Genomic DNA, 13,340 nt, shown 5'->3' with positions numbered 1-13,340 from the left:
CCATAACCAAGTTCTAAAATGGTTTGATTCAACCCGTTGAGTCGAATAAACTAAAAATTCGCTTTAAATCGCTCAACCGGTGATTCAACTAGTAAACCAATGAATTGATCTAGCCCTAAACAAATCGGCTAATTTTTTAAAATTTTTTTTTATCTCTTTGTTCATTAGTATAATTTTAATTTTTTTATTTTTTTTTAACTTTTTTCTATTATGAAAAATAAAATTTGAAAACTTGCATCCACTTATTTGGTCTAAAATTCAATATTGTATTATATAATATATTATAATAAAACTAAAAATAATTAAATATTTATGATATTATGATGATGTTTCTAGTTCAATCAGTAGTTGAATCACTGAAGTGGCAAAGAGCTTGGTGGTTGGTACTCGAGGCCCAAGTTTGAATCCTAGTTGATTCACATTTTCAGCTAAGTTTATTTCTAAATGAAATCAACAAAGCGGGTAACGTGCTACCTATCTCTCTCAAAAAAAACAAAACAAGTGACCCTTGATCTAGTAACTTTTTAGGTCACGCTTCGATCTAATTTTTAAAATATTCGACACAACACATTCGGACCATGCCATATCGGGCCAGGGTCGGCTCTGTGGTAAAGATAGTTTCTAATTCTTGTAAAAATAGCACATGTAACACATATTGTTGGCTTAAATAGGCCAGCATTATGTCCTGTGGCTGGATGTCCTGTGGGCCGAGTCATGTTCGAAATGGCATGAGGCTGGGTTGGACCGAGTCATGTTCGAAATGGCGTGAGTCTGGTTGGGCCGAGTCACAATCGAGACTCATAGACGCTGTATCTGTACGTTTTAAGTAAATTGGTTGCGTATTTTTAACAGCTCAAGCTTTTGAGATTAATGGATAGCGCCAACGATCCAACACATATAAAGTTTATACTTTATTTTTTATTCATCACATAAATATTGTATAGTGTATCATATTGGAATATTTAAATAAAAAACAAAGGGGAAATAGCGGTTGCAACTGTCATAATTTGATTTAGATTTATAGTTATCTAAATTGAAATTAAATTCTAATCTAATTAGAATTAGATATAATTTAGATTTAATTTGGCTTGGTAAGGTACCGGACTTCTAAAATCATGAAGTTACGGTGTACATTTGGTTGGAGAGCCATTTGAAAGGTTCCGGTGAAGTTTGGAAGCATTCGGGCGATTCGGTGCCCGTAGGCGCAGAAACGGAACCCGAAAGACTATGTTAGGCTATGAGCTAAATCCAGCATTAGCGTGGATGAAAAGATGATGAAAATATGCTCAAAATCATGTTTGGAGAGTCTCGGTTCGATTTGAAACGAATCAGAAGTCAAACGGGCGAAAACGGAGCGAAACGAACCCCGAAAGCTGAAAAAGCTGAAAATTTGGCTAAGTCTGGAATGCTGTTTTTCTGGACATTCGGGGACCGGTCCCTCAAGTCCAGAGACCGGTCCCAGCACCCGAAAATGGCCTAGTTTGGACTGTGTGTGACTTATATTGTTGAGGGACCTTTGTGCAATTGTGCCAAGGGTATAGAGAGGGTTGGGGGCTCATTTCCTCTCCTTCTCCCTCACATTGCAACCAAAAGAAGACCTCTCTCTCTCTCAAGCTCTCCTCTCTCTCTCTACACGGGTGGATCTTGGAGGAGGATTTGGTGAACAAGATCAAGAGAGGGATTAGCATCTTCTTCTTCTTCCTCTCCACCATTGGAGCTTGCTTTGGAGGTAAGCTTACTACCCCTTTAATGGTAGATCTTTAATGGTTAGTTTAAATACCTTATAAATGGTATTTTTGGAATCCTAGGATGCTAATTAGATGGATTATGCTTAAATCCAAGGCTAGAGTGGTGGATTTTTACCTAGTTGAAACCTAGGGCTCCAAAATGGGGTTTTGGAAAATCTAGGATTTTGATCTAATTTGATGGATCGCAAACCTAATTGCTAGGTCTCTGAACGCGTCGGCGAAGATGGTTCGTCGATTTGTCGAGCGGGTGCAAAGATATTGAAGAAAAGGCTTGTTGAGGTACAGATTGCCGCAGCTCGCGGCGAAAGCTGCCTAAAATCGCGAAATCGGAATCGTGGGCTCGTGGCATCGCCTAAAGGTGGGGGAGCGCCATCCGAAGCAGTTGAACTGCTCCCTATGTCTAAGTTACTAATGTTGATTATTTGCATATTGAACATGTAGCATATAGGGTGCTTGAGTGATAATGTAGATGTTGCATGCTATGATAGTGTAGTTGTGGATTTAACACTTGAATCTAGTGTGCATGAGTTGAAATAATATAATTTCACCCTATATGACATAACGTATGTATGAATGTGGATTAAACTCTAGTTGAATGACAACTTAGTGATACGTGCAAGTAATGTATTGATGGACATGCTTATGTTGATGAAAAACATAGTATGGCAAAACTAGTGTAAGAGAACTTTGAACTATGACGAGTGGCATCTAGTTAACATTGAATACAAGAACGAGTGGCATTGATGAACTTAGAGTTTAGATGAAAACTCTCATTGCATGTTGAACTTAGAAGTGAACTAGTTCCCAAGTGTGGTTGTCTAGAGTGTAGGGTATCCTCAATGATGAGGATATGATCATACTCGTATGTCTGTTCGAAGCTTGGAGTGGTCGCCCCACACAAGCAGTGTACTCCGGAGTTGTCACACGATAGGGATAGCCTTTTTGGATCCCGAGGGGTTAGCCTTTTTGGGCCCCGCAGACAGTCTTGGGCGAGTGAGCTGATCCTCCCCATGTGAGTCAGGTGAGTGAGCTGATCGTCACCTGTGAGATTTAGATTGGGTTGTGGTATTTGTGTGAGTCGGGTGAGTGAGCGGATCCTCCCCGAAGTGTTTAGATAGTGAGTCGGGCGAGTGAGCGGATCCTCCTCGGTATAATAGATTGTGAGTCGGGCGAGTGAGCGGATCCTCCCCAGTAAGATAGATTGTGAGTTGGGTGAGTGAGCAGATCCTCACCTGTGTGATTAAGTAAGTATGGCATTTCATTATTGTTGAAGCATCATGTAGTAGAATTGTAGTTATTTACTATGATTAAAGTTTATGCATGCATTATTGCAGATTGAGGCATAGTTAGACGTTTATTTTATACTCCTAACTGTTTATTATAAATGGTTTCAATTCAGCACAACTATCTGTCTATTTGCATTCTTAGACCTAGTGGGGAGATCGGCGAAGTCGGCGGCCGAACCCACTGGGAACTATTCGTAGTTCTCACCCCGTGTGGTTTTGGAGTACAGGTCCGAATACTAGCGCGCCGGTCGAGGATCGTTGTAAGGGCTTGGCGCCCTAGGCATTTGGTAGCTTACTTTCCTATGCATTAGTAGTACCCTATTTCTATTTTGAGAGTAGATGATGTATAGGGTGTGAGGTATTTTGGATGATGTAAACTCAATGTTTAATATTTTGAAAGTTTAAATGTAAAGTTAATTAAATGTATTACGTGGTATGGATGTAATAGATTAGTATCTCTCTTTTATTCACTTGTATGTTGGTTACTCGTGATGCTTGCTCTTGTTTGTTTAGCACTGTTTGTGCTTTCGCTATCGTTGTATGATTGTGTATGTAATCAAGTTGTTTTTCCTGGGCACTTGTTGTACACAATCTCGTCGCTGGAGCCTTGGGCGGACAGGGGAGACTCTGTCCGTTCGGTGTCCGTTCGTCGCGCCCGAACCGGACCAAATTCGTAGCGGGCTCGGGGCGGGGGACGTGACAGGCTTACATGGATATGAGTCGAAATCTAATTTTAATTGAATTAGATTAGACTTATGTTTAGTAGTCCAATTAGATTAGAGGTCTAATTAGACTCTAATTTAAAGCCATACCCTATATATATATATATATATATATATATATATATATATATATATATATATATATATATATATATATATATATATATATATATATATATATATATATATATATATATATAAGTTTTAAAAATATGACATAACTCATTATTTAAAATATCATAACATATAATAAAAATATTTAAAGTCTTAGAGCTTAAATTCGTAATATAAAAGACGCGATAAGAAATTATAGTTAGAATTTTTAGGAAGGATAAATAAATATATATGTATTTTAATTAAAAATATATATTTTGTAATTAAAAAATATGTGTGCGGGTGCCCGTGGGTACCCGCGGGTTACCCGAAATACCCACAACTTAATGGGTATCCATCCGTTTTACCCGTAATTTTTTGGGTTGAAAAAGTTGGTACCCATATCCGCAAATTTGTGGGTAACCCGCGGGTATGGGTCGAGATTGCCAGGTCTAGATGGGTGAGAGAGAAGCTACTTTGGACTCGCTTTGACTGATGCGAATTTCGGCGTTTCGGATCTAATTAAGGTTCGTTCTTTTGAGAGATTTTCTTTGTACACCGTCTTTCAATATTAATAAATTATTTGCTCCTTCTTTGTCCGTGGACGTAGGCCGTTGGCCGAACCACGTAAATATCGGTGTGCTCTTTTCTTATCTTTTCTCTTCCTATATTAAGTATTTTTCTTGATTCGTTTTTCGCCGTTCCGATTTTAACAGCAACATATATATTAAATTAAAGGGGCAATTGCTTATATACCATTGAAAAATTCCCGACTTTCTAATATACCTTTTTAGAAGGCTAATATTAAAAATACTCCTCCTACGTTCCAACCTATTTCTAATATACCCTCAGAGTTAAAATCTGTTAAGTAACTCTGTTATCTCTGTAAAATTACTATTTTGCCCTTTCAAATATACCCTTCCATCATCACTGTCTTTTTTATTTGCCCTTAAAGTCAGGGCACAAAAAATATTTTGACTTTTGGTCTTTTCCAATATATCCCTCTACCGTTACCAACCTTTCTTATTTGCCCTTAAGTTAAGGATAAAATTGACATTTTAATTTTTTTAAACTGTGGTAGATATTTAACTCACGTTTAACCTAGGTTAACTTAACAGGAAATAACTGTGAGGGTATTTTACAATAATTATGGAACATATGAGAGATATTTTAGAAAGAAAAAAAATTAAGAATAAATCGAATATTTTCAAACATACGCAATTATCCCTAAATTAAAATAAAGGAGCATTGACATCATGTATTGATGTGTACACCCTTTCATTAATGAACTTGTTGGGTAAAATAATTTAACTTCATTTAATATCTACAACTATATATATCAAAATAATAAAAAGATTTTTTTAAAAAAAAAACAAACATCATCTACACCAATAAATAAGTAAGGTACATCAATAAATTTTTAGTTGACCCCACTAGATATTAGCTAGTGGTTATCAATCAACCTAACTATATAACCCGCTAACCCGACCCGAATTTGATCTGATCGAATCGTCGGGCTAATTTGGTCCGATAACACGAAATCGATCGCTTATGACCCTTTGATTATAACCCGATTTCGAATATTCGCATATTCGTATGGTTTTTGACTATTCGTATCCAAAAGCTTATCGGGTTCGGATTCAAATACCCTATTGCTCTTAACCCTTTAATACCATTAAGAAGCCATAGGTGGTTCTAACTCCCATTTTAAAAGATTAGTTGATGTCCTATCACTTAGTCATGCTTATGTCAAGGACATTAAAAATTGGGGCTTTTGCTTATTTACCCATCGACCACTATTCCAAAATTTTAAATTTATTATGAAATTATCAAAATATTCTTTTAAATTTCAAATTTCATTAATAAATCCTATCGGTTTGAGGATATTTGAAGAAATTTTTAAAAATTAATAAAAGTATTTTGATCAACCAGAAATATTTCAGATATTATTTCTAAAATATTTAGAAAATTGGTAAAAATATAAGTAGGGTAAATTGTACTACCAGTTCCTGAACTTCGAGCTAGTCGAGTTTAATTTTGGGCTCTGAACTTTTAATTTTGACAGCTGCGAAGGTCTACTTTAGTCTTCAAGCTTTCGACGGTACTTCATTTTAGTTCTTATTATATTTATTTTTTCATGTACCATAAATTTATTGAACTTGGGCTAGAAGTTTGCGGATTAGTGCGCAATTTGTTTACCCAATTTAAGTATAATATATAACAACCCTCTACAAATTGGAGTGCTTTGGTATAAAAAAAAGAAGAGTATTTTTGTATACTTGTGACAAAAAAAAAAAGAAGAGTGTAAGATGATTCTAGAGAAGCATTGTTTAATGAAGTGGCTAAGACCATTGTCAAAGATCAGCTTAACTACCAAATTTAGTACTATAAAATGTTGCCATCCCATGACACCATGGGTGGTTAAAGTTAGATGCACCCAAGATTGAAGCACACAACTAGAATTACTATATTCGCTAGACCCGGTCCACCATATTTCTCGTGGACCACGCATTTTCTGCTAATCAAACATCTTAATTTCTTTCTCCGCCAACAAAATGAAAATGATGTGTTCACGATCCGATATCCAAGGGTATATATTTCTGGTAGTTAGTTTAACCAGCTCTCTCTTTATTGTCGCCCGTTTATTACTTCATTAAGTTGTTTGGTGGATAAGAAAAGAATATATATGTATAAAAAAGTACATTTTAGTCTATACACTCTCTCTCTCTCTCTCCGTGTGTGTATATATATATATATATATATATGAATGAATCTGTAGAGAGAGAGAGAGAGAGAGAGAGAGAGGGAGAGATGATGTTCAGCTCAGGGCCGTCTCCCTTGGTGCCCCTGCTGCTGGTCGGAGCCCTATCATGGATGATCTACGGCGAGGCCATAAGCGAATGGTACGAATACGCGGGCGAGCTCCAGGAGTCGGTCGCGGAGACCTCGCCGCTGCTTGTACTCCTGGCCGCCGTCGTCGGCCTCCTGCTCCTCAACTTCATGAGCCAGATCATCGTCCTCCCCCTCGCCGTCGTCGTCGCGGTGTACATGCTCCAGAACACACTCATAACTGCACTGGTCCTGCTTGGGGTGATACACTTTGTGGGTGTCTACTACTACTACAACACTCCCCAGAAGTCGGCGCCGTATTTGCACTGGGATAGGGAGCGAACGCCGACTTCTATTATTGGTGGGGAGGGGGGTGGGTTTGGGTTGGGTTTTTATATGCTTGTGTTGTTGTGTCTCATTCTATGCAGCTTGTTTTGTGAGAGTGGGGTGTGGTTACCTTTTGTTTGTGTAGTGGCTTTTGTTGTTTTCTTTCATATGTTCTCGTATTTTTAGCTGTAAAAGTCGTGCAGGGTTAATGTTTTAAATGGGTATCATCATGTGTGTTACTAGTAGGAGCATTTGTGCTTTTTTTTTTTTTTTTTTCTTCTATATATGCTCATTATTTTATACATTTGAGCTGTAAATTCGTGCAGCGCCACCTTTTTGCATTTTTAGTAATGAGTTTTAATGATCTTCTTTACTTAACAAGAAAAATTGCAGTGTGTAAACCATGGAAATATTATTATTCATGCACAAATGCGCGAATTAGTGCGAATTAGTATTACCAATTTGGAGCTCTTTCATAAAGAAATTAGGATCATGTCGTTTTTTTTTTTTTTTTTTTTTTTTTTTTTTTTTTTTTTTTTTTTGTATATATGATGAATTAGTTGCAAGAGAGGCAAAACTCTTGAGTACCCTTTTGATAGAATTGCTTTTTCTTTTTAGTAAGTAAAATTTTGTATAGTTATGCACCACTGAGGACACCTTTAATCCTAAAAGTTTAATTTATTTATTATAATTTCTAACTCGAATTTTTCATCTTGGTGCTATCATTAATTCCCATATTCTTCTAATTTAGACTGATGTAACATAATGTAACATCATTATAATTAATAAAAAATTAATGATCTAATGACATAAATGATATTAAAAAATTATAAAATTTAATTTCTAAATAGTTTTAATAGTATAGATCATATCTAACGAAACCAATCGTCGATTTTAATATCCTGTCATCGAAAACAACTTATAAATACGAAAACCTATATACTTTCGAAAACGTAGGAGACATACTCTAGTAATACAACAACATTATAATTAATGAAACGACAATAACTAAAATATCATATTACTTCTACATCAGCGGCACATTTGTGTTTCCAAACCTATCTGCATCAAAAGGGCAAGGAGAGAACTATACAAAGGGGTAAGTACAGGGGTAATATTGTAATTTAGCTCAAAATCAAACACAATGCCTATCTTGCTAACACACACAACCCCAAAACAGAAGAGAAGCAGAAGCAGCAGCAGCAGCAGCAGCACAGCAGCAATATTACACAACTTCATTCAAACACACTAACAACTAAATTCACTAAAACACAGCTCAAGATGCAGATAGCATATGACTGAATCGATAACATACGAACGACTAAATGGCGTTCTCGAGCGATAAGAGACAGATAAATAGCAGAATAAGCACCCAACAACACACAGTGTTCATAGTTCATATAGTTCATAGTTCATAGTTCATAGTTCATATACTAGAATGATTGAACCGACTAGCGCCATAAGAGGCAAAGGCCAATACATAGTTCATATGCCGGCTCAAGCAGAAGCAGCAGCAGCAGCTTCTTCCTGCAGCTGCTTCACCTTCGTGATGTAATCGTTCATCGCTTCCTCCTTCGACTTCGCTGTTTTATTTCACCACTGTGTTAATTATCAACAATATACACCGCCAATATGTTAAAAAGAAAAAGATCGAGAAGGAGAGACTAGGAAAAGTAGTAATATCAGAACCTTCCACAGCCTTCCAAGCATCCCACTTGGCTCTGTCCTTCAAATTGAAGATGCCAGGCCGGCCTGCAGTGACAAAGTGCTTATCATTTAGTATACAAAACATGCATCTACAGCATATTACCAACATAACAAATGAAAGTTCAAAGCTAGTTTTCCAGAGCTCACCTCTAACCATCCAGGGAAATTTCACGTCGATTCATAAGCTACCGATCGAAAAGCCATAATATGATAATCTAGGATTTAAGTGCCTATCGATACAGACCGTATCTACCGCGTTGTATCGTGCCAACAAGATATCAGCACGATACAGCCCTCATGCCGATGACACAACTCAAAACTCTTTTTTCTTTAAAGTAGTAAGTATTTTCTCAATAAAGTTCAAAAAACTTGATAAAGATATATAATAAGCTAACAAATTATTTTGTTGCTAAAGAAAATAAATATTTCATGCAATTATGTGTCGGCACGCATGTATTTTTTGTGACCGGCATACAACGGCATGGTCCGGCACGCACCGTGTCGTATCATGTTGGCAAGTTTTCGGCACGATCCTGTGTTACAACACTTAAATCCTTGACGATAATCATTTAGACAAAATCCCAAGAGCAAAAGCGAAATTATTGAATTACCAAAGTGGACCGAGTCGCTTTTGGTTCATTCGGTTCAGTTTAGTCGGCAATTTGGTTTGGTTAGTTGCGCATCTTGAGGACCAAATCAAAAGAATGTGTAGTTGTTTGGCATGGATAAAGAGAGTTGGACAGGAATCATAGTGAATGAAACAGAGAAAAAAAAAATGAAGGATTCGAGCTCAAATTATAATGAGAAACAGTCGCATAATTATAATAAGTCAGTAATTTAAATGAAAAACGAGCAATACATACTGGTATTGACTGCTCCGACAGTCGCCTGCTTATAAAGTCCGTAAAGGATCAACTTGTTCTCATTGGTGGTATTTTCCGGCAGAGTTTTGGCTTTCTCAGCATGCTCCTCAAACTCTTCCTACAAGACGCATTACAAAAAGGTATCGTCAATCACCGATACCGTAACCGCTTGATATGATACGAGCAAGAGTCCTTCCAAAATCTCGCTCATCTCGCAATTGTCGAAGTATTCAATTAAAGATACGAAAAAATATCAATGCCAAACTTTTCCTTCTTGATTAACAGTAGCTTAAATTTAACCTAGCACAATCAAAGAGAAACACTAACATTACCATAGAATTGGTTTTGGTAATTCAGATACAACTAGGTTCATAAAACGATATCTAGAAACAAAATCTAACACAAAACTAGGTTACAGTGAATCAAATGTATTAATACAATTATAGCTCATATATAACATGGCAAGCATTATGGATTCAATAAGGTTGGTTTGTCCGAAATGCGTAGAAAACTGTTTTCCGATAAAAGTTTTCCGTGGAAAACACCTTCTTATACAGTTATCATTTTCCAAACAAAAAATTTGAAAAACAAAAACATGGCTTTTCCATGAAATCTGGAACAAAAAAAAAAAACTTTTCAGATAAACTACTACCTCTAGAAACCAAACGGACGGAAAATACTTTTTCCGCCAGAAAACTATTCTTTGAGATACTTTTCGGAAAACTTGGTTCCCGGGAGATAAGCCCAGAAAATAGTTTTCTGAGCGGAAAACTAACTACTTTCCGGTTGGAAAACTATTTTCCGTCTGTGTGATTCGGCAAAAAACAATTTTTTCGGACTTCATGAAAAACTAGTAGAGTTTTCTGAGCGGAAAACTAACTACTTTCCGGTTGGAAAACTATTTTCCGTCTGTGTGATTTGGCAAAAAACAAGTTTTTCACACTCCATGAAAATCTAGTAGAGTTTTCTGAGTGGAAAACTAACTACTTTCCGGTCGGAAAACTATTTTCCGTCTGTATGATTCGGCAAAAAACAATTTTTTCACACTTCATGAAAAACTAATAGAGTTTTCTGAGCGGAAAACTAACTACTTTCCGGTCGGAAAACTATTTTCCATCTGTGTGATTCGGGAAAAAATAGTTTTTTCGGACTTAATGAAAAACTAGTAGTNATTCGGCAAAAAACAATTTTTTCACACTTCATGAAAAACTAATAGAGTTTTCTGAGCGGAAAACTAACTACTTTCCGGTCGGAAAACTATTTTCCATCTGTGTGATTCGGGAAAAAATAGTTTTTTCGGACTTAATGAAAAACTAGTAGTTTCAGGTTTTCCGAATTTTTTTTATTCGGAAAACGAAAACTGTGAAAAATAGTGTTCTCAATGGAAACTGTTTTCCAGGAAAATAGTTTTCCACGCTTCATTCATGTCGAAAACAATTTCTTAAAACATATCAAGGGGGTAAAAGATTTTAATTGTCATAACATTATGATCTTCTTAGTGGTCTGAAAATATATACACATTTATACATTCAGATCTCAAAAGAAAAAAAAAAATAAGAACATGCAAAATTTTGTTGAAATTATTACTTTTTGTTTGAGTTACCATCAAGCATGAATGATCCAGATCTAAGAAAATCAGAGAAATAAGCATTAAAAACCCTAATTTCGAGTGAACCCACAACAATCCACCCTAATTAAGCAACAAAAATAAACAAATCAACCCGATCTATTCCATTTTGACCTAAAATACCCAATTTTTCAGGAAATTAACTAAAATTTCAGCAGAAATTGAGAGGAAAAACAGAATAAAACAGCACAAATTTTATGAAAAATTCGAACTCATCCTCAAAAGAAAAAAAAAAAAAGGAGCAAATCTCGTACTTTTCCATCTTAAAATACCCCTTTTTTCAGTAGAAATTAACAGTAAACAGCGAAGAAAACAACAAAGAAGTCGAAAAATTAGGCAAAAATTAAGAAATATAAACGAATTAATGGGAAATTTTTGTGTATTACCTTCAAACCCATCGCCTTTTCCCTTTTCCCTTTTCCCTTTTTTTTTTTTTTCTCTCTCTCTTCGATTGGGTCTCTAATATTCGCTACGCTTATATAACACGATCTCTCCTAACATTCGCCCTTAAAGTTCACAAAAATTACGGGAACGCCACCGCTCAATTATCAGTAATTTGTGTACATGCGTCCGCAGATATTTCTCCGTGCGGGCGTGCCTAGATGTCATCTCGGCCGTCGATTGCGCGGGGATCAGTACGGTCGGGTAGGAGTTCGTATGCGGGCGTTTTTGAGTCGCATCGATGATTACAAGGCAATGAGGAAGGATGGTTTGGTCGAAACACGGAACAGGGAAATGAGGCCATGAAAATGCGCGCCACTGTCCGGTAACTTTTTAATATATAAAGTTTGTGATATGACTACACAGGTACTTTCCCGAAGAGGAGGTATGATGTAATCTCGGTAACTGAGAATGGACACATCTTTTAAAGCAACTCTTTATATATATTTATAAATAAATATATAGTATATTTATTTTAGTGACAAAATTTAATAAATATGATAGCGAAACTGTATATGATAACATTATTTTTAGTAACCCGTGTGGTGTAATTCAGTAGTTATTGTCCGAATTATTATAGTCCATAATTCGAAGGTTATCATATCGTAGCAGACTAAGCACAATATGCGAAACGTAATATTACATATTGAAATAAATAAAATATTTTTTTATCATTTTTTTTCACCACATATAACGTAATCTTCTCACAATTTCAAAACCTAAATTTATAAAGCATTAATCTTTTTCTTTTTCTACGTATATAATTATTGTATTCGAAAATATTATAAAGACAAAGTATACGGAGGAAAATATTATTTATAGAGAATATTCCGCGCACATCTTTCGATGCATGAAAGGAGAAACCAAAGTGTGTACGGCTGCTCCTCAAGCAATGAGGTTGGGCCACTCCATTTTTTTTCTAATTTTTTCCTCTCGCTCACTCTCTCTCTCTCGCACTATATATATATTTTTTATTTTTTTCCCAGAAAAACTTTAAATACTCCATTATGGTTTCACTTTTTCTCACTTTAGTATTTTATAATTTAAAATATATCAAGTTAGTGTCATGTAGTTTTGCACCTTTTCACTTTAGTATTATGTGGTTTAAAGTATATCAAGTTAGTACCCTGTGGTTTCGCACTTTCTCACTTTAGTACCCTGTGGTTTAAAGTGTATCAAGTTAGTACCCTGTGGTTTCGCACTTTCTCACTTTAGTACCTTGTGGTTTCGCACTTTTTCACTTTAGTACCCTGTGGTTTCGCACTTTCTCACTTTAGTACCCTGTAGTTTAAAAATCACAAGGAATTAATTAACTTGATACAAAAATAAAACCACATGGTACACAGGGAATTAACTTGATACAAAAATAAAACTACATGTTACTAACTTCATAAAAAAATAAAACCACAGAGTACTAACTTGATACACTTTAAACCACAGGGTACTAAAGTGAGAAAGTGCGAAATCATAGGGTACTAACTTGATACACTTTAAACCATAAGGTACTAAAATGAAAAAATATGAAACCACAGGAAGGGTTTTTGAAGTTTTTCCTTTTTTTTTTTTTTGCTTACACTGAGTGTAAAATTTTATCACACGGACTAATCTTATTTTTCAATAATTAATATAACAAAATTAGAATTTTATATGGTGTAAAAATAGTTGTACACCAAGTGTATAAAATATGCTCATATATA

The 13,340-nt window shown here is 35.7% G+C and overlaps 2 protein-coding genes and 1 long non-coding RNA gene across 3 annotated transcripts; 2 read left to right on the top strand and 1 right to left on the bottom strand.

Annotated features, from left to right (window-relative positions):
* Window positions 1,588-3,402, top strand: LOC109727480. Its single transcript, XR_002220782.1, has 3 exons — window positions 1,588-1,729; window positions 1,950-2,106; window positions 3,262-3,402. It is a non-coding gene; the product is annotated as an uncharacterized LOC109727480 (long non-coding RNA).
* Window positions 6,283-7,271, top strand: LOC109727479. The gene has a single exon (XM_020257620.1). It carries the CDS (start codon window positions 6,613-6,615, stop codon window positions 7,189-7,191), a length of 579 nt encoding a protein of 192 aa, XP_020113209.1. The 5' UTR covers window positions 6,283-6,612; the 3' UTR covers window positions 7,192-7,271.
* On the bottom strand, window positions 8,231-11,667 carry LOC109727635 (acyl-CoA-binding protein). The gene is made up of 4 exons (XM_020257796.1): window positions 11,589-11,667; window positions 9,576-9,693; window positions 8,695-8,757; window positions 8,231-8,588 (listed from the first exon to the last, which is right to left on the bottom strand). Exons 1-4 carry the CDS (start codon window positions 11,598-11,600, stop codon window positions 8,503-8,505), a joined length of 279 nt encoding a protein of 92 aa, XP_020113385.1. The 5' UTR covers window positions 11,601-11,667; the 3' UTR covers window positions 8,231-8,502.

The sequence above is a fragment of the Ananas comosus genome, linkage group 22 (genome assembly GCF_001540865.1).
Source record: "Ananas comosus cultivar F153 linkage group 22, ASM154086v1, whole genome shotgun sequence".
Lineage (NCBI taxonomy): Eukaryota > Viridiplantae > Streptophyta > Magnoliopsida > Poales > Bromeliaceae > Ananas > Ananas comosus.
Note: the sequence above shows the minus strand (reverse complement) of the source record. Positions and strands in the feature narration are given on the sequence as shown.